This window comes from Loxodonta africana, chromosome 19 (assembly GCF_030014295.1).
Source record: "Loxodonta africana isolate mLoxAfr1 chromosome 19, mLoxAfr1.hap2, whole genome shotgun sequence".
Taxonomy (NCBI): Eukaryota; Metazoa; Chordata; class Mammalia; order Proboscidea; family Elephantidae; genus Loxodonta; species Loxodonta africana.
The window spans coordinates 11749679-11776481 of record NC_087360.1 but is presented as its reverse complement, the minus strand read 5'-3'; the positions used below and the strand labels follow the sequence as shown (position 1 = coordinate 11776481).

Genomic DNA, 26803 nt, shown 5'->3' with positions numbered 1-26803 from the left:
CTGAAAACTGGCCAGGCATCCTGGGCTCCAGTTGCTTTATTGTTGTTTTCTTTCCCAGACTTTTAAAAATAATATTTGTCCCAGTCAGGGTGGGCTTGTCTGCTTCCCCTCCACGCTGGCCAGCTCGATGGCATGAATCACGGCTCCTCGGTCCCTGTCTCCCAGCATGCCCTTGGGCAGGCCTCCGAGCCATCCCTCAAACAGCCAGCTCTGGGACTGGCCTCTCATCTTCGGGAGAAGTGTCTTGCCGTCATCACCTGGTGACGGTAGGCCTGGCCTTCTTCAGAAGCGCAGACATTGAGGCCACTCAGTGATATGAGATGCCCCACTCTGAGCACGTGTGGACCAGAAAGTGTCTCCTCCCAGCTGCGGCCTGTCAGTTTGGCGGTGACCACACTCTGTCTATTCCACCCCTGGGGAGGTCGGTACTGGGGACTCTTGCCAAGGGGTAGAGTTTGTTCATGATGGGCTTTCTGATGCTGTGGGCGTCTGGAGTGTTCTGCCAGTGGCAGATAGGAAGCCCCTGGAAGGCTGAGCTCTTCCAAAGCTGCCTCCCTATCTGTCAGCACCTCCTCGGCTGCTTTGTCCTCCTCTATCACCACCCCTCCACCGCTCATAACAGGGCTTCCCAGTGGCGGGTGGGCTCCAGGTAGGACCTGAGGAGTGAGTTCAAGGCAGAAGTGGGTTACTCTGCCCACAGTGAAGGAAACTTCACCGTCAGACGACCTGCCACCTGCAAGCCCTGTGGCCTCAGATGAGACTGACCTCAGTGGCCCCATATACACCATAGGACAGTGGTGCCACCCTTGGGGGCTGTTCTCAGGACTCAAGTGAGACAGGGAATGATGAGCATCTGGCCCGAGTCTGGCCCAGGGTGGGTGCTCAGCAATGTGCCCGCCCTCCCCTCTGTGTTTCTTATTTCTGGTATGGAGGGTGTGGGTCCTGAGAAGGATCAGAAAACAGAGAACAGGGAAAGACAAGCCCCCGTTAATAACGTGGTCCATCAGCAGTCCAAAACCCAACTCCGCAACCCTATAGGACAGAGTAGAACTGCCCCATAGGGTTTCCAAGGCTGTAAATCTTTATGGAAGCAGACTGCCACATCTTTCTCCTCTTGAGCAGCTGGTGGGTTCAAATCACCGACCTTGGTTAGCAGCTGAGCGCTTAACCACTGCACCATGATGGTTCCTTCCTCAGCAGTCAATAGCTACTTTTTTTTCCTGAGCCCCTGCTGTGTACAGTGTATACTGGCACTGTCCTTGGTGCTGACCTCTTTGCCATCTGAGACGGGCTGTAAACAGGAAAGCACACAGTTCCATGTTAAGTCGGATGACATCGAGGACAAGGAATGAAGCAGGGTGACAGCAAGGGCCAGTCATGTGCAGCTAGGCAGCTAGGCAGGAAGGCCCTGGAGGTGGCATCCCCTGCCACCTGGCTGTCTTCCTTTTTCAACAATTAGTAGGGCAGTGACTGGGTTTATAGGATTCACTGGGCAGTACAAATGGTTAATGTGCTAGGTGCTAACAGACAGGTTGGAGGCTCAAGGCCATGCAGAGGCATCTCGGAAGAAAGTCCTGGCAATCTACCTCCCAACAACCAGCCATCACAGACCCTATGGAGCACATTCCTACTCTGACACACAGGGGACACCATGAGTCGAAATCGACTCGACAACAACTGGTTTGTTTCGTTTTATTTTTTACTGAGGTTATGGATCCATATCTTTGCCTCTATGCTAAGTGAAAGGAAACCCTGGTGGCGTAGTGGTTAAGTGCTACAGCTGCTAACCAAAGGGCTGCTAACCACCAGGCGCTCCTTGGAAACTGGATCGGGCAGTTCTACTCTGTCCTGTAGGGTCACTGTGAGTCGGAAACGACTCGACAGCACTGGGTTTGGTTTGGTTTTGGGTTATTGCTGAGTGAGTCTTTAGGCCGATGGCGAGCTATGTGGCACTTGTGTCTCTGGGGTCCAGCGTTCACCGCTAGGCCCAGATGCACTAGAACTCAGCTTGTCACCCGCACAGTACACCTCATTTCTCCTCTCCGTCCACTGAAGAATGACGGGTATCCCAGCAAGTGACTTTTCCACCTTACGCCTTTAAGCATTAGTCCACTTTGTAAATGGACATCTTTCTAAAGTGCACAGTGTCTTTCCCACCTGTAAAAGGATACTGAGCAATGCAGGGCACCAGTCTGAGCTGTTGACGGGGACTGCTGTCTGCCCCTACACTCAGTAGCCCTGGGCTACTAGGCTTTTCCAGTTATTTTAATACCACGTGTTGGTTTTTCGGTCTCATCCAGGAAACAACAAACTAAGACCCATGGGTCAGCCATCTGTTTTTATAAATCAGGTTTTATTGAAGCACAGCCACACCTATTATTCATTTATGTGTCGTCTGTTTGAATTGTGGTATTGGCAAAAAATATTGAATATATTGTGGGCTGCCAAAAGATCGAACAAATCAATTTTAGAAGAAATACAACCAGAATGTCCTTAGAAGCAAGGATGGCAAGACTTCAGCTCTCTTACTTTGGACACAAATCAGGAAAGACTCATCACTAAAAAAGGACATCACATTTGGCAAAGTAGAGGGCCAACGAAAATGAGGGAAACCCTCAGTGAGATGGATGGAAATGATAGCTGCAACAGTGGGCTCAAACATACCAACTATCATGAAGATGGCACAGGACCAGGTAGCAGTTTGTTCTGGTAATACGTAAGGTCTCCATGAGTTGGAGCTGACTTGATGGCAGCTAATAAAAACAGCATGGCTGCTTTCACGCTACAGCGGCAGAGTTGAGTGGTTGCAACAAACTGACCCACAGAACCAAAAACATTCAGTCTCTGGTCCTTTACAGAAAAAATCTGCCAACTCCTGATCTAATCCATGGCTGGCAGTTATCACTTCTTGAGGTTCCTGTTAACCCCTCTGCCCTTTCCAGCTGCTATGGAAGGAGAAATCAGATAAGCAGGTGTGTAAAGTAAAAGTAAATAGGCTTCCGTAGGACATAGGGGGCAGGGTCAAGGGCTTTCCTAGGGTGACAGGCAGAAGCTTAGTGCGTGGACTTAATGGCATCCTTGTGTTTGCCGTGGGGACATTTTTCTTCCTTCTGGATTCTCTGAATTCTACGCAAGGGAACCACCACTGTCTCACACAGGAGTCATAGGTCACAGGAGCCGCAGGACATTGACAGGATACAATTTGCTTTGCTCTGCCCCCTTGCCTCCGGAGCCTGTCCCCAACCCCTGAGTGGAGGTGTTGGCTCACATTCCGTTCACACTCCCCAGAAGGCTCTGGTCATTGGGCCCCAAAGGGGGCTCCTAGGACCTGGGGGAGTCCTGTTATAGATTGAATTTTGTCCCGCCAATATATGTGTTGGAATCCTAACCCCTGTATCTATGGATGTAATCTCATTTGGGAGTAGGGTTTTCTTTGTCATGTTAATGGGCCATCAGTGTAGGGTGTATCCTAACACTAATCTCATCTGAGATGTAAAAAGAGAAGATTAGAAACAGACAGAAGTGGAGAAGTTGGGTGCCACCTGAAGATCACTGAGGAACCAGGAAGGCTGGGAATTCAGAAGTTGAGACAAGGGTCTTCCCCCAGATGCAAAAGAGATAGCGAGCCTTCTCCCACCACCTCCCAAATTTCTGTTTTGTAAAGCCACCCACTCGTGGTATTTCTGTTACAGCAGCTCTAGGCGACTAAGACAGCTCCACTGCTGCCACCCGAGGGCCTTTTCATAGGGATGCTCTTGGGAAAATGCCCAGAGTTGACTGGGTGTCGGGGTGCCACCTTGCGCTTCTCCCGAGAGGCTAGAAGAGACAGAGTGACCATGACACAGGCATGCTTCTGGCCCCTTGATGGCCACCAGTGGCTGTGTCATTGTGATGCCCCCATCTTCCCGGGAAGCCTTTGTCTCTACAGGGAAGTAGAAGCTGGTAGTGGCAATTATGATCTGCTGCTTGGCGTTCTTAATAGGGAGACCATCAATGGGGCATCCCTAATCCCCTGGTGACTAGAACTTTCTGCCTGTCCCCATGCGCCCCTTAAGGTCCCCACAAAACTAAACCTAGCAGAAGTTCTCATCTTTTTTTTTTTAATAATTTTTATTGTGCTTTAAGTGAAAGTTTACAAATCAAGTCAGTCTCTCACACAAAAACCCATATACACCTTGCTACACACTCCCAATTACTCTCCCCCTAATGAGACAGCCTGCTCTCTCCCTCCACTCTCCCTTTCCGTGTCCTTTTCGCCAGCTTCTAACCCCCTGCACCCTCTCATCTCCCCCGCCCCCAGGCAGGAGATGCCAAGTTCTCACCTTTTTGTAACGTCTTTCTTTACTTGCGCCTTCCCATCCTCCTCTTTCTTTCCACCCACCCAGCACTTCTCCCTAGTTAGAGGGAAAAGTCAGTTTGCGCCCAACCACTAGATTTTGGAGCCCTGGTGGCGCAGTGGTTAAGAGCCTGGCTGCTAACCAAAAGGTCAGCAGTTTGAATCCACCAGCTGCTCCTTGAAAACCCTATGGTACAGCTCTGGTCTTTCCTGTAGGGTCACTATGAGTCAGAATTGACTCAACGACAGAGGGTTTGTTTTTTGTTTTAGGCCTAGCCTTTTAAAGGTTGGAAGTGTGAACCAACCCAGCAGCACCATGGAAGACAGATGTGGCAGCCTGCTTCTGTACAGATTACAGCCAAGAAAACCCTATAGAGCATTTCTGCTCTGTCGCATGGGGTCACCATGAGTCGGAATCGACTCGATGGCAATGGATTTGGTTTTTGGTTAGTGACGGGCAGAGTAGAGGGTACTGACTTACACTCAACTTTAACCACCCTGGCAACTTCCTGGTTTTCCCCACCTTTTTTCTTGTTTTCTGGAGTCGCCGTGGTGATATCAAGCATGACAGAGATAATAGCAGTAAGCAAAACATGTGGCAGATTAATTCTGTAACTGGATTTAAGCTAACAAGAAAGAGACTGTGCTTTTTTTTTTTTTTTTGCTTTTTAATTTTTTTCCTTCCTCCTTTCAAACATTTCCTGTATGGAGCATAACGACACCAGAGGGTGTTAAATTGGTTCTGAATATCCACCTCTGGCTGGCCACGTTCTTGTAACGATTTCATTAGCCTGAATTATCCACTTTATTTTCTTGTAATGGGATTAGCTGTACTCGAGGCAGCTGAAGACCAGAGGGGGAGAAGGTAGGGGAGGACGGTCACTGTGGATTTCATTAACTCACTCCGGCAGAGGGGTGGAACTGACCAGAACGCGCGCCTCAGGCCAGAGGCTGCTGCTCAAGTCTCTCTCTCTGGAAGGAAGAGGGGAAAGGTGCTGTTCCAGTGGGCCTTCTCAGCCAGAGGGAATGCAGAGGGGCCGGGGTTTGGCTGAAGGATGCCTCCTTGGGGACAGTTGCTTCCAATTATCTTGTAAAACTATAGCACATGCGGATAAGATGGAGGCCTGCTGCTTTTCTCAGTGTGCCAAGAGTCACAAAATTACGTCCAGCCCCACTCTGCTGGGGTCCCTCTGTTTTCTCTGCTCTTTGCTGGAAACCCCAGGAGACTACCAGGTGGCACCTGCCTCACTCAGTCTGCTCTTCCTCATTTCTGATCCGAAATCCCCTAAGGGCTTAGGAGGTGTGACTTGCTTCACACATACAGGGGTTTTTGTAGACAATGACATTAGGAACAACAGCTTCCACTTATGATTCAGTCCCTGGCATCTGCCTGGAACCATCAATTCAGCAGCCTTTAAGGTGGTCTGATTATACCCATTTTACAGGTGACAAGACTGAGCCTGAGAAAGGTGAAGTCAGATACAAGGTGGGGATCTGAACCCAGGTCTAACTCCAAACTCATGTTCTTTTGGGGGTGCTGTGACTCAGCCTCTCATTCTAGAGCTAGACTCTCTGCAGCAGGTCCCCGCTTGGTGTAGTCCCCGGTCCCTTAGAGGCATTCCCTGAGTGCTGATAAAAGGCAAAGACCTTTTGCTTTAATGTGTATCCTCAGGTCTGCCAGAAAGACTGCCTTACTTCTTTCTCATCTCCCAAATTGTATTTCCCAGCTGTGTTCCGTGGGATACCCATGCCCTGAGAGACGCTGATAGGTTTTCTTAGGAATGTGGGGTGGGGAGGTTTGGTGGCCAAATCAGTTTGAGAAATGCTGCATCTTCTCTCCCACTTGTACAGATAGATGTGTTGTGTGGCTAATATCATAAAGGCACTTGACAAGGTCTGCAGCTGAGAGCCTTGCTGAACTCTGTTTAGCCCCATGTCTCCCAAACTCATTTAATACCAGGATCCTCTTTCACAGAATACCTGTTAAAGTCTTACAGGACAAGTTTGAGAGAAACAATTTTAAAAAGCTGCCTCTGATTTTTAAAACTCTTTTTATGGCACTAAAGCACTGGCTTCCTTCCTCTGTGTTGTCACAGCACTTCTGGCTTATGCCTTTTCTTCTTGTTGCTGTTGTTAGCTGCCATCAAGTCGGCTCCAGCTCGTGGCGACCTTGTGTATAACAGAACGAGGTTGCCCAGGCCTGCACCATCTTCGCGATTGTTGGTGTGCTCAAGTCCATTGTTGCGGCCACTGTGCATTTTGAGTGCCTACCAACCTAGGGGGCTCAGCTCCCAGCACTATATGGGACGTTATTCTGTCGTGATCCGTAAGGTTTTCACTGGCTGATTTTCAGAAGTAAATCACCTGGCCTTTCTTCCTAGCCTGTCTTAGTATCTTCTAACCTAGGGGGTTCTTCTCCTGGTGTTGTGATCCATCGGGTTTTCGTTGGCTAATTTTTGGAAATAGATCACTAGGTCCTTCTTCCTAGTCTGTCTTAGTCTGGAAACGTTACTGAAACCCGGTTACTATGGGTGACTGTACCAGTATTTGAAATAACAATGACATAGCTTCCAGCATCATAGCAACACGCAGGCCACCACAATGTGACAAACTGACAGACGGGTGGTAGATTTAAAAGAGCTCGGCTGCCAGCTGAAAGATCAGCAGCTCGAATCCACCAGCAGCTCCTTGGAAACTTTATGGGGCAGTTCTACTCTGTCCTGTAGGGTCGCTCTGAGTCGGAATCTTTGGTTGGTTTTGTATACAATAATACAGCAGTTCATGTATATCTTCTGTCATTTTTCGTGGTCCATCCTTTGCATGCAATATGTCACACGTATATATCATTTTTAAATTAAAAATATACATACATTGAGGGTGCGTACCACTGAGGGTGTACCCCAACCCAAGGAAGAAACAGTGGAAGACACAAACTTATAATCAGCCAGAACGAGGATGAGCCCCCTGGAGGCCAGGCGCACATCGGGCCCACAATTCCTCCCTAGCACCGAGCTCAGTGCCTGCACACAGAAGATGCTCAGGAAGATGCTGGGTGAATGACCAGGTCCAGAGCACCTGAGTGACAAGTCACGTGGAAACGCCCACCATGCTTCAAGTCCGGGTCTGGTACTAGAGAATATTGAGGGAGGGTTGATGCATTCATTGCCTGATTTTATGTGGACCCACAAATGTGTCGGCCTGCGGGGTAGATGCTATGTGCAAACACAGTGAACAAGACCCACACTGCCCTCAAGGAGCTTTGAATCCTGCAGAGGCCATGTTCTATGAGTGCCAACAAGCAAGGGGGCCAGTAGGTGCAGGGCCAGGCAGGAGAGGTCAGCAAACCCTCAAAGGCCCAGTCTTGGGTAATAGGGAGGGAAGGCGGTTCCATTGTTTTAGAAGCCAGCCAGCCCTTCTGATCACTTAGAGCCAAACAAGAATGGCATCTGAGATATGAAGGCTGCTTCCAGTCCATAGGCTGCATCTGTCCTGTTTGCCGCAAACAGTGTTTAAAATATTTTGACTTCATTACTGATGTTTTAGACTCTCATTTCTTAGAAGAATCTGGATTGCTGGCTTCTTCTGAAGAAGGGCACAGTCTGTCAGTTCTGGGCCTATATGTGCACACAGCCATCTGGACAGGGGCTCGGGCAGCCCTGCCCCTCTGGGGAGCACTGGTTCTCAGCCATTAGCAGGACTCACTCGTCCAGCCCAGGTTGCTGGCCCTACCCCAGAGTAGCTGATTCAGAAGGACGGGAATGGGCCTAGGCTTTGCAGTTTTAACAGGTTCCTAGGTGATGCTGCTGCTCCAGGTACCCCAGCAAAATGGAGTGCTCGCTGCCTGTTTGCCACTCAGCTCTCTTGACTCACTGGCATCATGGGTCTAGCCCCAGGGGTCTCTGCCTTGGGGGCCAGCGCCTATCCCTTCTTTGCCCTGGCACTTTTTAAAGCTCTATCACATGGCTTACTTCCCCCCGCCCCCATATCAGGCCAGCCTGGAAATGACTCACCCAGGATCACCCAACTGCTGGGAGTCTCCATCTTCTGGTGTCCAGCCCTCTCCACCAGAGCCTCTCAGGAGAGTCCTGGGGTTCCGTCTGGAATGCAGACCTTAATTCAGAGGCACATATACCTGCTCGTCTCTGGGATTCTTCATCTAGAAAACGAGAGTGTCACACTTGCCTGGCAAGGGCCCCGTGAAAGGCTGTTGAGAAAAGCTCAAGGCTGTCCTCAGTGCTGCCGTTCTCACTTTGTTGGAAACCAGGCCATTTTTCCGCTTCGAAGAGGCAAGCTGAAACGGACTATTACGCTGATGGTGTTAAGGTAACCTTTCTACATCTTCCTCTCACCGCGATGAGCAGTGAGTAATTGGAAAAGTTCAGCCTAAAAAGCACTCTTTAAAAAGAGAGAGGGAGACGCAAGCAAAAGGAACTCTCCATACCTGAACACGCCTCCATTCAGCGGCTTCAAAAGCCATCGCTCCTTGTGCGGAGTAGACTTGACTCAGATTGGTACACACTCATCGACTTAACTTCCTAGGGGAATAGAAACGTCTTCTCATCACAGGCCAAGCCACTCTGAGACTCCCTGCTAGTTGTCTGCACTTAGCCAGGGTTGTCTGTGGAGGGGATCACGTAATTTCTTTCTCACCAAGCAGGGTAGGAATCTGTGTCATTGTCCAGGCACCAGTCCCTTGGTAAATCATCACGTTGCCACTGAGTCAGTTCCGACTCATCAGGACCCCATGTGCTTCAGAGCAGAATGTGCTTCACAGGGGTTTTCAGTGGCTGTGATCTTAGGTGCTCTGCTCCTGCAGTGATTATGGCCTAGAAATCCCTGTGGGGTAGTTCTGCCCTGTCACGGGGGGTCGCTATGAGTTGGAATCAACTCAACGACACCTAAAAACAACAAATCTTAGGGAAGTAGCTCAGCAGGCCTTTCTTCCGTGGTGCTGTTGGGTAGACTCAAACTGCCAACCTTTCCATTAGTAGCCAAGTGCAAACCGTTTGTGCCACCCAGGGACCTGGTAATCAAGTAGGCCCCCTTTTTTTTCTGGCTGTTATTTATTTACTGCAATTGAAGGGCTAAACGTGGGAATTTTGGAAGGAGCATTACCCCTGGGGCACCAAAGGCTCAATGTCATAATTTGTGATTACAGTATGTAAAAGAGCACCTGGAGGGACAGAGAGCTCGAAGTTCTGGCCTGAAACGTGACTGTGCTACCACAGTGCATGTGGGATATATAGGGTAATACATGTAAAGGATAGGGGTCTGGCACCTAATCAGAACCCAGTAAATGTTGAATGAACGTATCAAGTATCTCCTATGTGCTAGGCACAGAATATTTGTGCAGATATAACACAGACTAAGAACTCTAATGTCTTGGAGTGTCCTTTGTATTTCCAGCGAAGGAAGGGGAAAAATAAACTAGTAAACAAACTATTTCAGACAGTGCTCATATGTGACAGGGAGTGAGCGGTGGGGTGGAGGGGGCAACATTAAATAGGGTAGCCACAGAAAGTCTCTTTGAAGAGGCGGCATTTTAGCGAGAATTGAGTAGATTATAGGAATATCTAGGTAAGAAGGATCCCAAATAACAGGAAGAGCAAGTGCAAAGGCCCTGAGGCACAAGTTTGGTGAGTTCAGGGAACAGGAGGAGGAGCAGTGCAAGAGTCAGTTTGGAGAGCAAGGCAGGGGTTAGATCAGGCACAGCCTTGAATTCCAGATAGGAAGTTTGGGTTTTATTCTCAGGGCATGAAAGCCATTAGAGAGTTTAAGCAGAGAAGCATATGGAAGTGCTGGTAACTGGCACGTGCAGTAGAGACCACTGAAATCTACTGCAAGAGTGGTGATGACTAGAACATACATGTGAAACTCGGGACGGTAATAACCATTGAGATCCACTGTGGGCGTAGTGATGACTACAGCATACACGCGAAACTGGGAACAGTAGTAACCATTGAGATGTGCTGTGGGGAGAGTAGTAACCACTGAGATCCACAGAGTTGGATTACCATCATTTCCCCATTTGTGAGGTTAGCGTATTGCACGAGGTAGCCTTGGGATCAGCCTTTACCAAAAACTTTGGTTTGAACACATCCGAAAAGAAGTAGGAGGTTTAGATAGCAGTTGTTCCCAAATCTCCCTCCTCTGCAGAAATCTCCTATTGTCTCTAGGTGTTAGCCTTAGTTACCTAGTGCTGCTGTAACAGAAACACCACAAGTCAGTGGCTTTAACAAACAGAAATTTACTTCCTCACAGCTTAGGAGGCTTGAAGTCTGAATTCAGGATGCTGGTTCTAGGGGAAGTCTTTCTCTCTTGGCTCTGGGGGAGGGCCTTTGTCTCTTTTCAGCTTCTGTTTCTTGGTCCCTTGGAGATCTCATGTGGCCTATAATCTGTCTTCCCCCATCTGTGCTTGCTTCTTTGTGCCTGTCTGCTCATTTTATAGAGCCCTGATGGCACAGTGGTTAAGAGCTTGGCTGCCAACCAAAAGGTCAGCAATTTGAATCCACCACCCACTCCTGGGAAACCCTATGGGGCAGTTCTGTTCTGTCCTATAGACCGGGAATGAGTCAGAATCTGCAGACAGCAATGAGTTTAGTTTTGGGGGTTTCTTTGTACGTGCCTGTTTGGTTTTTGTGTGTGTGTGTTTTTGCTCATTTATATCTCAAAGGTAATTGGCTTGAGACATACTTATTCACATAACAAAATCCATTCCCAAATGAGATTACAACCACAAATATAGGGGTTAGGATATATAACACGTATCTTGGGGGAACACAGTTCAGTGCGTAACATTGTCCAGTCAGCCCATCTCTGTCTTCCCACCTTGCCTCAGTGGGGCCCCTCAGCCACATGGGGACTCTGTAAGGAAAAGAGGACCATGAGACAGGGTTCTCTGGGCAAGGCAGCTGCGAACTTGCCACATGCACTCACCTGATGGGAACTGTACTGTGGGTCATGCATTCACTGGTGAACGCTTCTTTAGGATGAGGGAATCAGGGAGCCAGGATCAGAAGCCCTCAACTCTAATCAGCTACGTTACTTTATCCCAGATCCTCTTGTGTCTCTAGCATCAGAGAGGAGCCCGCTGCCTGTCTGCCAACTGAGAGACCTCTGAGCTGCTCTTCCCACCGAAGGCAAGGGTCTCTGGAGAGCAATGCCGACCCACTGCTGTCTCCCTCCTGGCACCTAGCATATAGGGAACCTTTGGCCACGTATTGTAGACAAGGCAGCCCACATCTCAGCGAGGTGAAGCACAGGGTCGGGGACCTAAACCACACCCTGTGAGTCCAGCTCAGCTGTTTACCACCTGTGGAAACTTGGGCAAGCCACTTTACCCCTGGTGGTAGGTAATGACTGAGTGACCTTAGAGAAATCACTTATCTTCTTGGTGCCTCAGTTCCACCATCTGTAAAATGGGAATAGCAATGCCTTGTTCATAAGGCTGTAGTGATATCATGTTATCGAGTGCTTAGCATGCTGCTGGGCACATAAGCACAGAATGAAACTAAACCAGTTGTTTACCTGTGTTCTATCGACTGTCCAAAGGCATTCCACTGTGTGAATCATAAAAAATTATGGGTAACATTGTGAAGAATGGAAACCGTAGAACATTTAATTGTGCTCACGCAGAACCTATCCATAGACCAAGAGGCAGCTGTTCACACAGTACAGGGGATACCCTCTGGTTTAAAATCAGGAAAGGTATGCATCAGGGTTGTATCCTTTCGCCATACTTAGTCCGTATGCTGAGCAAATAATCCGAGAAGCTGGACTGTATGAAGGCAAAGGCAACATCAGAATTGGAGAAAGACTCGTTAACAACCTGCAATATGCAGATGACACAACCTTGCTTGTTAAAAACAAAGAGGACTTGAAGTGCTTACTGATGGAGATCAAGGACTACACCCTTTGGTATGGATTACACCTCAACATAAAACAGAAATCCTCACAGCTGGACCAACAGCTAACATCATGATAAACAGTGAAAATACTGAAGTTATTTATAAAGGATTTCATTTTACTTGGATCCACAGTCAATGCCCATGGATGCAGCAGTCAAGAAATCAAACGACATATTCCATTGAGCGAATCTGCAAAAGACCTTTATAAAATATTGAAAACCAAAGATGTCACTTTCCAGACTAAGGTGCGCCTGACCCAAGCCTGATATTTTCAGTTGCCTCATATGCACATGAAAGCTGACAGTGAATGAGGAAGACCAAAGAAGAATTGATGCATGTGAATTATGGTGTTGGCGAAGAGTATTGACTATACCATGGACCGCCAGAAGACTGACCAAATATGTCTTAGAGGGAGTGCAGCCAGAGCGCTCCTTAGAGACTTGGTCTCACGTACTTTGGACATGTTACCATGAGGGACCAGTCCCTAGAGAAAGACACCATGCCTGGTGAAGTAGAGGGTCAGCAAAAAGAGGAAGACCTTCAAGAGGATGAATGGACACAGTGGCTGCAACAGTGGGCTCAAACATAGCAATGACCGTGGCGATGGCACAGGACCAGGCACTGTTTTCTGTGTTATACGTAGGGACGCTACGAGTCTGAACCAGCTCGATGGCACCCAAGAACAACAAATTGCCATCAAGTCAGCTCCGACTCATGGCGACCCTGTGTGTGTCAGAGTAGAACTGTGCTCCATAGGGTTTTCAGTGGCTGATTGTTTGGAAGTTGATTGCCAAGGCTTTCACCCCAGGCGCTTCTGGATGGACTCAGATGTCCAGCCTTTCAGTTAGCAACCGAGTACATTAAGTGTACCACCTAGAGCCTTCTAGGCAGTGAACAAGTACCGGGGAGCGGATGGAGATGTTGTGTGTGTGTAATGTGTGTGTTAGATCGTGGGTGGTGGTGGTGGCGGTGATGGTATATTTGAAAGGCTTTTCAATGCCAAGAGCCTTAGTCATTTTTTCTTACCTCCAGAAGGAACAGAAGCCTGCAGTTCATTCTTATCATAAAACCACTCTTTCATCTTGCCCTCCCACACTGCTGTTCAATTCCAGGTCCCTTGGGTGGCAGCTGGTTTTGTTTTTTTCCTTTTCTCTCAGCAGTGCCTTGAGTGCAGGTGGGGAGAAGTCGTGCCAACAAGCCTGTCCCCACATGACTCAGCACTTCTGCTGTGATTGCCGTTCCTCCAGCAGACCCAAGGAGGAGAGTAATAGGGACATGTGTCCTGGGAGCAGAGGGACCCCAGCTCCTTGGGGTGTGCCGACACCCGCCTTGGTGTCAGTGTGTGGGCTGGAGGGTTGGGCCAGCCTCCCAGCCTGCCCACCAAGCCCCAAAGCCTAGGCCCCAGAGCAGCAGCAAAATTGTCAAGTTTGGCATCTCTGGAGCATTCTCTCTCTCCCTACCTTTGCCTTTTCTCTCACTCCTTCCTTCCCCGATTCCGTCACTTTCAGCAGAGAGGAGAGAGGATGATTTATGTCTTCGCAATAGCAGAGCCAAAAACCCCAAGCGGTCACTGGCCAGGGCCACTGCCGGTCTGGCCAGGTGACACAACCCCATGTGTGTCAGGTCCCCAAGGAGGCACCTCCTCGCCCTCCTGCACGCAGGGCCCCCAGGTATTGCGTGTGCGTGCACGCCTGTGTGCAAACACCATTTGCATACCCCGACTTGTTTATGAGGCTAGGGCCTAATTGGCTTGCCGCCAGCGACACCTCTGCGCCCCTCCCACCCCCCCTCCCCTGCACCCCCTCCCACGCTCGCACACCTCGAAAGAAATTAGAAACGTGACAACAAACTCCAGTTGTCAGAAGGCACAGTGCCGCCACCAGTCATGCGCTGGCGGCGTGGCGGAGGGAGTGGGGCCCCGGCGTGGGGGAGTAATTGGTGAACCTGAGGTGAATGAAATAATTGGAAAAGTGAGGTGTGAGTTTGTTACTGAAGTGTGAGCGTGGTGGGGGAGGGAAGGAGGGCCGTGTTTAAAAGCCCGGTATGTCCTCTTTATTCACAGCTTCGGATACAGTAATTGCTATTTTGTGGTTTCTATTATCTACACAGTGGGGAGCGTGCGCGGCTCCTTCCCCGAGTGCCAGAGCCTGGGCGCAGGGGGAGGCCTTGGGTGCCCTGTGACTTCCCTTCCTCCCTGGTCCCCAGCGGCCCTGCCCTGCTGCACCCAGCCAGTGGCCTCCACTCCCAGAGACCAGGGTTCACGTAGAACTTCCTCCCAAAGCCGCTCGCAGATAAGCTGTCAGATAAGACCCTTAGTAATGGCTGATATTTATGTATCGCTTATCTCCAAGGAGCTAAAGGTACTTCATCGATTTCCCCCCCAACTGTTTATTTTTTCTTTTTAATTCTCCTGTGATATCTCTCAAGATCATTAGTATTGGCCTTATATTATGCTGCACGGTCATAAAAGCCACCAAAGCCATTCAGGGGCTGGCATTGTTCTTGGGTCAGGAGAGACAGCGCAGAAAAGAAAAGGAACTCACCCCAGCGTTTGCATCTGGGGGCTCTGGGGCATGGGCAGGTCACTTTGCCTCTCTGGCCCTTAGTTTTCTCATCTGTAAAATGGAGGTGGTGACGCTGTGGTCCCACCATTGTTGTTACAGCTGGAAATACAATATTTAAAAGTTCTACCATGTTGTGGATGGAGCTCTGGTGGTACGGTGGTTAAGCACTCAGCTGCTAACTGAATGGTCAGTGGTTTGAACCCACCCTGTGGCTCCACAGGAGAAAAGATCGGGCAATCTGTTCCTGTAAGATTACAGCCTAGGAAACCCTGTGGAGCAGTTCTACTCTGTCACTGTCACATGGGGTCACCATGAGTCAGAATTGACATGACAACAACTAACAATAACACCAACACATTGTAGGCACTTAGTCATTGGTAGCTGTGGTGTGCAGCCATTCATTTCCTTCACAAACATCAGGAAGTTGCTTCTAAGATCTAACCCTAATCCTCCCAGTTGCTCTGTAAGTCTCAGTTCTCTCAGGTCCTAGTCTTAGAAGGGAAGGAGAAACCACTGCTTGTCAGAACTACCTCTGATCCTCTATAGACTAAGGGGACTTTGAAGCTACAGAGGCTCTGAAGAACAGAGCGGCCTGTTCACCTTGCAGATGTCTGTCTGGAAACCCCAGAAAGGGACTGTGACCTCCCCAAGACCCCACGGCTGCCTGGGACAGGATCCCCAGCTTCCTGATCCCGCATGGATCCAGCGTGCCCTCCGTCACAGCTTCCCTGCAGAGCTCTCAAATGCCACCTCTCCAGGCCACGTAGACATGGCTCTCCCACCTCTGCTCATCAGCCTTTTTCTACACCTTTTAATTATTTTCCTCGCCTTTCTCTGGACCCTTAGCTGCTTACAATGCACGGAGCATCCCCAGCTTGCAGCTGCCTGCAGAGAAGGAGACATCAGCCTCAACAGTCTCTCTCCTTCTCTATTCCTCTCTCTCTCTTTCATACACACGTGTGTGCACATGCGTGTATACACGAACAAGCTGGCTCACCAGAAATGAAACAGGACTAAAAAGAAGCCTGGACAGGGGCAGTTGAGGCCATCAAGGGAGAGGAGACATGTAGCCTCCATGGGCGGAAACGGGAGGCTTGAACACACAGGGCAGAAGGAACTGGGACCCAGCCTGCCCTGCTCCCAGCTCTGTGGTCTTGGGCAAGTCCCTGACCTCTGGGTGTCCGCCAAGGCAATCCTTCCTTCCCTTTTCTGCAGGCAGCTTCGTGCCTCCCCTGGACCTGGCGAGGCCTCAGAAAGAAAATGCCCTTAGCTCATGAAAAGGCCAGTGTCAAACCAGAAGATCGAAGGGAGGTGAAGACTGTGTGGCAGAAACAGAAAACTCGGGCCTGACATCTGATTCGATCAATTCAGACTCTAGCCCTGCTACCTTCTAGCAAGAACCACTGCCCTCTGAGCCTCAGTTGCTTCATCTGTGAAGTGGGGGTGGTAATAATTCATGGTGATGCTGTCTGTATTTCCCCCGTGCGCTAGTTCATTTACCCCCTTCACAGCCCTCTGAGGGTAGGCATAATTTATCGATGGTCGTTATGTTCCTTCCAGGGCGCTTGTTTGCTTGTGCGTTTGTTCCGAAAATATTTTCAGGCATCCCTCTCAGCGAGGCACTTGATTGTCACTGTAGATCCAGCAAGAGACTGTCACAGAGCTGATTTCCAGCCCCAGGGAAGGCAGAGGGTTAAACAAGCCTCACCCCCAGAGCCCTGATGGGGAGCACGCTGTACAGTGCTGGAAGGGGTGTCCCACCCAGCTTAGGCGAGGCCAGGAACACTGCTTGGAGCAAGGGACAGCTAATTGGGGACTGGGCAGGCTGGTGGTGAGCCAGGCAGGAAGACCAGCACTCCCAAAGGTGACTGTGACCATGTCTGCAAACCACCCAGCACGATCCAGGTACATAGTAGGTGCTCACCATGACCCCTACGCTTCCTGCAGCCTTCTCAAAAAACAAACAATAAAAAAAAAAAAACTTGCTATGGAGTTGACACCAACTCATGGCAACCGCATACGTGTCAGCATAGAACTGTGCTCCATAGGGCTTTCAGTGGCTCATTTTTTGGAAGGAGATCACCAGGCCTTTCTTTGGAGTTGCCTCTGGGTGGACTCAAACCACCAACTGTTCAGTTAGCACTCGAGCACGTTAACTGTTTGCACCACCCAGGGATTCCAGCCTTCTCATACTGGGTCAGAGTGCCTCCTAACTTGGGTCCTTGTGGCCACCAGATGCAGCATCCCCGTGGCCCCAGCGGCTGTCAGAAGAACTTGGAGCCCAAAGAGCATTTATCTCAGTCCCCATCCCTGCCCTCTTGCCCCAAGGCACAGGGCTCCTACGGAAGGAAGAGGCAGGGCTGCCGTGGGCCATGCCGGCCTTTAGATGGCAGAATGAAGCTGGGTTTGCGGGCTTGGCTCATCTCATCTCATCTCATCTCTTCTTGTCTCTCCAGCTTCACCTTCACGTCCCCACTTGCCCGTCCCTGGCCCCCTTCAAATCAGCCACGAGCCCACTCCTGCTCACAGTGGGGCCCAGGCAGCCAGGAAGACTGACAGGGCTCCCTGCCCGTCCTCAGTCCTCCCCGGCTCCCTCCACCTCCCTGGGAAGCTGGCCTTGTCCCTGGCTGGCTGGGCTGCCTGCGCAGAGGCACCGGCAGGCCTAGAGTGCCAGGAGGGGGAGCAGAGCTGCCAGGGAGCGCTCCAAGGAGATGTGCAGCTGCGTTTTGAGGCTTCGTGATGCTGCATTTACACACCGGCCTGGCTTCAGAAATTGGGCTGGCAGATGCCTCGTCATGCTGGCGGGGCCATGGGCTAGCACCTTGGATTTAGCTTATATCATTTCATGAGAGCTGATGGCCTTAACTGTGGTTTTTACCGGGTCGGTCTCTGGCCCTGAAACATCCTAGGCTGGTGTGTGCATGTGTGCGCGCCCAAGTGCCTGCAAGTGTGGGTAGATTTTCAAATAAAACAGCACCTCTCTTCAGATGCCGGCAGGCACATTAAATATTTATCAGCAGCAGTTTGTGCCTATATGTTTGATAAATGGACGTGAGGAAGGAGGGGGCGGGGGTGAAACAGGAAAGCGAAAGAGACCCAGAGCAAGCTCAGGCCTTTTGTCCTAGAATTTCCCAAAGATCCTGCCAGAAGGAGAAGAGAGGAGGGGCTGGGGGGTGGCCCAAGGCCTTATTTACCTGTGCGATCCCTGTCAGGAAGAGCCAAGCCATTCTGCTCTCTGGGGCTCTGCCTGACTTGGGCTTAGCAGATAGCAGAAAGAACACTGGGAAGAAAGGAAGCAGGGTTTACAGAGAGGAGCCATGTCACTCGTGTGCACTGAGCTGGCAGAAGTGTCGCGGACCCCAACTCTGGGAGAACGGGCTCCATCCGCCTTGCCCAGCATAGGACTACTCAGATGTGAAAGTGGGCTGGAAGGTCAGGAGACTCCACGGAGCCCACATCCAGATCGAGATTGCCACCCAAGCGGCCCCGTTGCCCCAGGCTGAATGCTTCCCTGACCTGGCCACACATGTACAAGGCTGAGTCCCCCCACCAAATATTTACCACCACAGGGACAGGGAGGACAGGTGTCCAGGTCAGTAGGAAAGCCAGCCTCCAGCTTGTAGGAGAGGAACAGAAAATTCTGTCAACATCTCCAACCTCGTCAGTCCCTCCCTCTCTCCCTGACCAGCGTGATGGCCCAAGCCTGGGAGGAGAAGGCTGTCTATGCCCTGAGCACATGCCAGTGGGGAGCAGACACAAGTGTGTGTTTGTGTGTGTGTATGTGTGGACATGTGTGTATGCATGGGCACGTGTGGCATGTGTACACGAATGCGTGTAGGGAATGTGCATATGTGTGGACACATACCTGCATACACATCTCTTTTATCACCCAAAGAGAACCCTGTGTAAGAGTCGGTCCTCCTCCCCCCTCGACCCTCCAGCGGGCCTTGATTCCTAACCTGCATGTTTTCCCTCTTGTTCCAGCACCTTCGGGGAGCTGAAGACAGTGCGCCTGCCGAAGAAGGTGACAGGGACAGGCGCACACAGAGGCTTCGGCTTTGTTGACTTCCTCACCAAGCAGGATGCGAAGGTGAGACGGTGGCCCGCTGCCTGGCCTCTCAGGGGCTCCATTCCTGCAGGGCTGCTCCCTCTGGCCCTTGTGGGAGGGCGTGAGTGTCGTCACCACGTGCTGTTTGCTCTCATCTCACCACCCCTGCATCCTGGGAAGGAAAAGTCTGGCTCTTTTGTTTGGAGGAGGGGGCTGTTTTATACTCTCCCCCTCCCCCCATTTCACATACGCAGGAATCTGGGTATCAGACTGGAGAAGTTTGAGTGGATTTCCGGGGCCTCTCTAAGTCAGAGAGAAACTCCTGGGCCAAGGCCCCCAGAGGGCAGCAGAGAGGAAATGCTGTGTGCGTGGGCTCAGAGGAGATCCAGGGGCAAGGGCTGCAAGGGAAGCTACAAGTCACCCAGAGCTGGCCCCTGGTGACACAGCCCTGCCCACACTGTCCCTGCTCATGGCTGGGAGTTCCGGTTTGTGCTGGCTACCTATGAGGACGGTCAGGTAGGTGCCACGTGTGCAAGACCGTGTACATGAAGGAACAAAAGTTCCTCCTGGCACCTTCAAGACACCAGGTCACCTTTTATTTTTGAAGCAAGGCAGCGTCTCTGCGTTTTGGCTGGTGCAGCATGACAGGGCTTCATTCTTGCAGTGGGCAATGGGTCCTTGCCCAGCCCAGCAGATCTGGGGGCACCTGCCATGTGAAACTGAGCTCCAGCTGCATCCTGTGGCTGCTCCCCTGGGATGTGGGGCTACAGGTCAGAGTCCAGAGGGAAGGTGCAGTGCCCTGCACAGCAGGGAGCTCTGGCCGAGGGCTGTCATCATGGGTGCCCCTCGATGAGCTGTGTGACATAGCGGCAATCCCCTCTTCCATCCTCGGGGTGAAATAAGGCCATGAGCAGGTCTCAGTAAAGCTGGGCTCTCCTCTGCCTCTGAGGAGACATCTTTTAGGAAGCAGTGTTTCTTGGAATCACACCCTTGGCCTGTAGGGAGTTGGCGTTACAGAAGAACAGTGGGTTGGTCAGCTGTACGGAGCCCAAGGTGACAGCTCAGGGCCACAGCTGTGGCCTTTATGGGCTCTGGGAACACGTGCAGGCAGAGACCCCCGCCAGCCACCTTTGTCCTCCACGGGTTCATCAGCCTCTTGAGTTCAAGTGCCTGTTTTGTTGACACGTGGCCACGTCTGTGTGTACATCTGCTTCTTCCCTCTCGCTGACAGCCGTCCCCTCCCTCCTGCTATCTACAGCAGGGTAGCACCCGCATCGACGGGCCACGGCCTTACACCCAGCATAGGGGCCCTGCATCCCACAGCCCTACACACATATAACAGCCCCTACATCCATCTTGTGGGGGGTCCCCACATCCCACAACCCTTACATCCATTTTGTGGGGGGTCTCTGCACCCCACAGCCCCTACATGCATCTCGTGGTCGGGTGTCCCCACATTCCACAGCCCCTACACCCCTCTTGGTGGGTCCCCGCATCTCATGCCTTACGTCCATCTTGTGGAGTCCCTGCATTCCACAGCCATTACACCCATCTTTGGGGGAGTCCTATGTCGGCTCAGAGGGAGGCAGTGCACAGCCACAGTTTGGGGCGCAGGCTCTTCCTGAGAGCAGATCAGTTCCCGCTGCCTGCTCTGGGCCTAGTTTCCTCATCTTTAAAACGGGAATGACGCCAGTGCCACCGTCCCAGGGCTCAGTTAGATGATATGCAGGAGCACTTAGCACCAGTCCTATCGCCTGCATACAGTGAGCACTCAGTACGTGTTCACGGTTCCTGCTTACCTCCACCAGCCCTGTCCACAGAGAGGAGGGGCATGCAGGGTCTGTTGGGCTAGGCGGTGAGGGTGTAGAACCATCATCATCTTTTGCACCTGGGGTTCCTGCATAAGATTGTGATTGGGGGCAGAATGCAGGGAAGGGGGGCAGACTACCTGCTTCTTAGAAATGTCTCCTATTAAGGGCCAGCGTAGCCTAGGGGTTAGGACACAAATGCTGACGTCCAACTGCCTGAGTTTGAATCCCAGCGTGGGCAAGTCGTGTACGTCCTGTGTGCCTCAACTTTCCCCCTTATAAAATGCTAGTAGGACTTTCCTTATCGAACTGGGAGGTTTGGCTGAGGTGATTTTCTCAGAACCAGGCCTGGCACCTGTGAGCTCTGTCTGTTAGCTGTGATGAGGAGGATGATGGTGGCGGTGACGATGGTGATGATCTAAAAATAACAAGGCTGTGGGGAAGGAGAGCCCTGGTGGCTCAGTGGTTAAGAGCCACAGCTGCTAACCAAAAGGTCAGCAGTTCAAATCCACCAGCCACTCCTTGGAAACCCTGTGGGGCAGTTCTGCTCTGTCCTGTAGGGTGCCTGTGAGTCAGAATCTGCTCGACAGCCATGGGTTATGGATTGGGTGGGGAAGGGGCATTGAGAAAAGGCTTCAGAGTTTCTTCCACTGGAAGCCAGTATCCTCTTTCCACAGCCACGTTAATGTCTAAGGGACAAGACGGTTAGATCAGGTGTGGGCTCCCAGCCCAGTGATTTCCACATTGCAGTAAGTACAGTCTTATTCAGAACCACAGAACAGAAGGCGGGTTCTCAGGCAGACAAGGCAATGTGCCTCACTGAGGCCGCACCAAGTGCCCAACCGGCCAGTCCTCAGCCCAGCGTCTAGCACAGCACACTGATGATTGATGGAGGTGGCTCCTCCTGCCTCCACCCTCCCCTCCCTTCCATTCTGGGCTCCAGGAGAAGAAGGGCAGCCGAGGACAACGAGAACTCAACCACGGCCCCTTGCCTCCGCCAGGCCTGGCTCCAGAGCTATTTCTGGCTCCACCATCGCTGCTCTCCCTCCCAGCACAAGGGCGTGGGCCCTTTGTGCCAGCCACCAAGCACACTGTCTTCCTTAAGGCACGAGCCCACCACGCTGATCTCTCCTGCAAAGATCCCCTTGCTCTTTTCGCCTCCAGGAAGCCGCCGTTGCTTCTTCCCTCTCCTTCTCCCAATCTGAAGAAGTTTATTGTCTTCTGAGTGGAACAGGTAGCACTCTGCACTGACCCACAGAAGACGGCACTGCATAGCAGTGAATAGAATTCTGAATATTGTAAACAGCTAGCTGGCGCGAGGGTGGGCGTGCGTTTGAAGAGAGACAGCTATACCGCCGGAGACACTGAGTAAAAAACCTCAGGGCTCTTTCTTTATCTCAGCAGAAGGCAAGAGGCAGAACCCCAGGGCTGGTAGGGGAGCTGCTGGGACCCCTAGTTTCTGTGCAAGCACGCCCTAAGTCTTTCCCCTTCTGAAGCACTCTGGGGAAGGAGACCTCCTTTAGAGGCCTTTCCCAGGGTTTGATTTAACCCTGACCCGTTTGAATTCCTCACTAGGATTCTAATTCCATCTCTAGTCATGGTGCCCTCAATGGAGAGTCAGTTGCTGGTCTTGGCTTTGGCGTTCAACAACCTCTTGAGCCAGGAGATCTAAGCCGGGAGGGGGGTTGGGGTTGGGTAGCACAGAAGGTTTGCACTTGACTACCTTCCTGGTGGTGCCGTGGTTAAGAACTTGGCTGCTAACCAAAAGGTCGGCAGTTCAAATCCACCAGCCGCTCCTTGAAAATCCCGTGGGGCAGTTCTACTCTGTCCTGTAGAGTCACCATGAGTCGAAATCGACTCACTGGCAGTGAGTTTGGTTTTTGGTTTGGCTTACTTACCTGAAGGTTGGCAGTTCAAACTTCCCAATGGTGCCACAGAAGAAAGGCCTGGCAGTCTGCTTCTGTAAAGATTACAACCAAGAAAACCCTACGGAGCTCAGTTCTACTCAGTAACAAACACACCGGGGTCACTGTGAGTCAGAATCGACTTGATGGCTGCAAGTTTTGAGGGCGCAGGCAAGCAGTCCTCAGATGGGGGAAAAGATGAAGGGGAGTGGGCAGATATTAGGGGAGAGAGGTAGGAAGGAGTAAAAACTAATTATTGTCCCTAGAGGCTGGAAAGCAGTGGAGAAATGATTGGTTTCTGGGAGGGGCCAATTCTGGAGCTCAAACCAGGTATCTTGACTCCCAATACAGTGCCCTTTCCCCAGTGCCAGCCAGTCTACCTTGCCAACTGGCAGGGGATAGGAGCATTAGGGTCCAATCAATTCCTGAGAGTGTCCCTTCCACACTCCAGTCTCTGCTCTGGCTGTAAACACGGGCTGTCTCTGCTCTCCAAACTCAGGACCTCACACCTTCTGACCTGCCGCCCCAGGTCCTGTGTTCCATCTCGCACACCGGGGGCTCTGTAATCCAGCAGGCCCCTTCCAGATCAAGCCCACACTCCCAAACTGGAAGAATCCTCGTGAGACGCTCCACACAGGCCATCGTGGCCAAGCTCAGAGTAACCAGGCAACTGAAAAGAATAGCACGAGGCTCCGCAATCGCACGGCTTTGTGTGTGACATGTTCCCTGCACGTATGTTGTCTCCACCAGCCTCACAGCAGCCCACTCTGCAGAGCGGCTCCCACCCCATCGCCCGGAGCAGTTGTTAAGCTCCATCTCTCCATCCCCGAGGATTGATGAGAGGCCCAGCCCCGGCCGTGTTTCTGAGATGGTGTGACAAACTGGGCGACGGACATGGCCATCTGCCCTCGTCACAGGCTCGTGAGAGGCAGGGTGGATGAGCTGGCACATTTTCCCCACCTAGGACGTTTTCTCAGGCCCTCATGTCCCAGGCAGTAAATGTCAGCCCCTCTGAAAGTGCTGGTGTTATCTGAACCTCCAGGTGTGATGAGCCAGCATTTTTCAAAGCACCTTCCCATGTCGTGGAAGGATCAAGGGCCAAGGTTGGCAAGGGAAGGAGGCTAGAGAAGGTGCTTGAAGAGAGGAAGACTTGAAAGCATCCCAGGTCACCTGGGTCTGCCCTTATGGGCACTGCTGTGTGCAGCCTCACAGGCGTCATGTGGCTCTTTGGGCCATGGTGATGTTTCTGAAAGAACAGTATCTTTGAGGAGAGTATATATATATATATATATATATATATATATATATATATATATATTGACTTCTGAGAGCCCATCTTTGGCTGAGATGGTGCCAGGCATCTGCATACAGAAGCTTTAATCCCCATAGGGCTCTAGGAGTTAGGTGGTAACAGGCTGTTTCTCAGGTGAGGAAACTGAGGCTCAAAGGGATGAAGTCACGTGCCCAAGGTTACACAGCTAGTACTTGGCAGAGCTGGTAACCCCCACGGGTCACTCTGATTCCAAAGCCCACGTACTCGGGAATCCCTCCCTTTCTTCCTTCCTTCAGTTATTCACTTAAATCGAATGCCACCTCTGTGCCAAGCTCTGTGCCAGCGCCTCCTCTTTCCACCACGTCTGTCCTCTCTCTCCTAGCCCTAATACCTCACTCAAAGGGACTCACCAATCAGAGACATTTGGGAGATAGGCCGAGGCTGTCCTTGAAAACAGGTCTTGGGGGCAGGGCGGGGGTGAAATCTCCCAGCCTCCGTAGATGTCTGTAGCAGCCCCCGTGACACACACTGAGGATGGTGGTGGTTCACTGGTAGAATTCCCACCTTCCAGGGACACCCAGCTTCAAGTCCCAGCCAGCGCACCTCACGCGTAGCCACCACCTGTCAGGGAAGGCTTGGGTGTTGCTATGATGCTGTACAGGTTTCAGCAGAGCTTCCAGGCTAAGAATAGGAAGAAAGGCCTCGTGATCTACTTCCAGAATCCAGCCAAAGAAAATCCTATGGATCCAACGATCTGATCCACAACCGATTGTGGGGATGACGCAAGACTGGACAGCATTTCGTTTTGTGGTGCGTGGGGTCACCGTGAGTCGGGGGCCGACGTGACAGCAGCTAACCATAATACCAGCCAGCACAAACTGCTGTGCCATTTCTCAGCCCTCCCCGGCCCCAAGTGCAGCACCGTCGCAGCATCCTACCTGGGCAGGTGACCTAGGGATTCCCAGCTAGGTGTGCCCGTCACCATTGGCTGTCAGGCCACCAATAGCCACTGGGATTCCATTTAGAAAACACCGCCTTCTCTCTCCCTACCCAGTCCCAGCTGGGCATGGAGGAAGCAAGGAAGGGCACTGTGGAAGAGAAAGCCCAGAAAGGAAGGACTTGCAGCTCAGAAACCAGGATATTAATTTTTTTTTCCCCGTGCAGGCGCCTTTAATGTTTTTTCTTCCCTGTGCCTGCCGCTCCTTTGTACTTTTGCAGTTGCAGCTGTTTTTATTTGCCGCCGCTGCTGTTGTTTTAAAAGGTCTATTTTCACATGGAATGTTATCCAATTAGCAGAGCAATGTGTTGGCTTAAATAAACACTTGGGGGGAGCCGGCAGTCGGGAGACACGGCGGCTGTTGGCGTTGGCAGGCAGAGCTGTTCTCACTGCGGTAAACAACCACAGCTTTAATTGTAGGGTTGCACTTGTTAATTTTTCCTTTCTCATTTCTTACTTTTCCGAGGGAGGAGTTAGAGGGAAGGATGTGGACCCAACGCCCAGGCCCACCCCAGGTGGGGCGCCAGTGAGTGTCTTCTAGGGGCTTTCATCAGGCCCTATGAAGAAGAATGTTGTCCAGCACTTATGGCCTTCACCTTGCAGGTTTCACCAGAACAAAGCCCATGGTGGAGAAGCAGCTGGTAATGACTCTTGTTGTTAGGTGCCATCGAGTCAATTCTGACTCATGGCAACCCCATGTGACAGAGTAAAACTGCCCTATAGAGTTTCTTGATATAATGTTTACGAGAGCAGATCTCCAGGTCTTTCTCCTGTGGAGCTACTGGGTGAGTTTGAACCGCCAACCTTTCAGTTAGCTTAACTGTTGTGCCACCAGGGCTCCTTGTTGACCATGGAAGAGACGGGCAAAGCTTCTTGAGGGCAGGTATGGTACAGTGACCTCCTGGTTGGGTGCCTGGGACACTGCACTGGAAACAGTCGCCATCAGATTATCAATGGTGTGTGCTTAGCCCGTGGTTGCTTGAGTGCAGGGAGTGAGGAGGGGACGGTCACCACAGTGCCCATGGGAATGCAGCCAGGGCCTGGAAGGGTCATTGCCTCACGGAGATGAGAAAGCCAAAAGCCGTGAGTGTGTCATCCCTAGACCTCGTACTGGGGAGAGGCAGTGCCGCACAGTGGTCGGCATTGTGGCCTGTGGACAAGGACCTGTGTGAACTCGGACAAGCAACTTCACACCCTGAGCCTCAGGAAATAGTAACACTGTCCTGGAGGCAAGGTGAAGTTTAAATGGAATGTTGTTGGCATTGGGTGCCACCAAGTTGATTCCGACTCATAGTGACCCCATGTGACAGAGTAGAACTGCCCCACCAGGTTTCCTAGGCTGTCATCTTTACTGGAGCAGAGCGCCAGGTCTTTTCTCCTGCAGAGCGGCTGGTGGGTTCAAACTGCCGACCTTTCAGTTAGCAGCGGAGCGCTCAACTGTTGCACCACCAGAGTCTCTTTAAATGGAATAAACAAAACCAAACCCGTTGCTGTCAAGTCGATTCCGACTCATAGCAACCCTATAGCACAGGGTAGAATTGCCCCATAGGGTTTCCAAGGAGCGCCTGGTAGATTCAAACTGCCAACCATTTGGTTAGCGGCCGTAGCCTTTAACCACTGCACCACCAGGGTTAAATGGAATAATGGGTAAAAAGCTTAACACAGGCCAGGGTGCCAAAGTGGCCGAGGCAGCAGTGTGCGTCCGGCCCTGCAGTTGGATCATAGGAATCTATTCATTGTTCTCTGTCTCCCAAGACGTTAACTGGAAGCAAATTCAGAAATTGGGGTTTTGTCCCCACTTTTCTGTTCAGATGTGTGTATATGTGTGTGTGTGTTCATGTGTCTGCATGTGTCTACCGGGGCATGTGCACATGTGAGTGTGTGTACTTGTGTGTGCACGTGTATGTGTACACACACACCCCCCATTTGTTTATATGTGTTCATGTGTCTGCACATATGTGCACGT

General features: G+C 51.3%; 1 protein-coding gene across 4 annotated transcripts in view; it reads left to right on the top strand.

Annotated features, from left to right (window-relative positions):
- The window catches only part of RBM19 (RNA binding motif protein 19), a 161062-nt gene that overhangs the window by 91606 nt on the left and 42653 nt on the right, over positions 1 to 26803 (top strand). For all 4 annotated transcript variants that reach the window (XM_010598952.3, XM_010598950.3, XM_010598951.3 and 1 more), the window contains exon 22: positions 18792 to 18897. In XM_010598952.3, coding sequence (XP_010597254.2) covers positions 18792 to 18897 — 106 coding nt within the window. The remainder of the gene's footprint in view (positions 1 to 18791; positions 18898 to 26803) is intronic.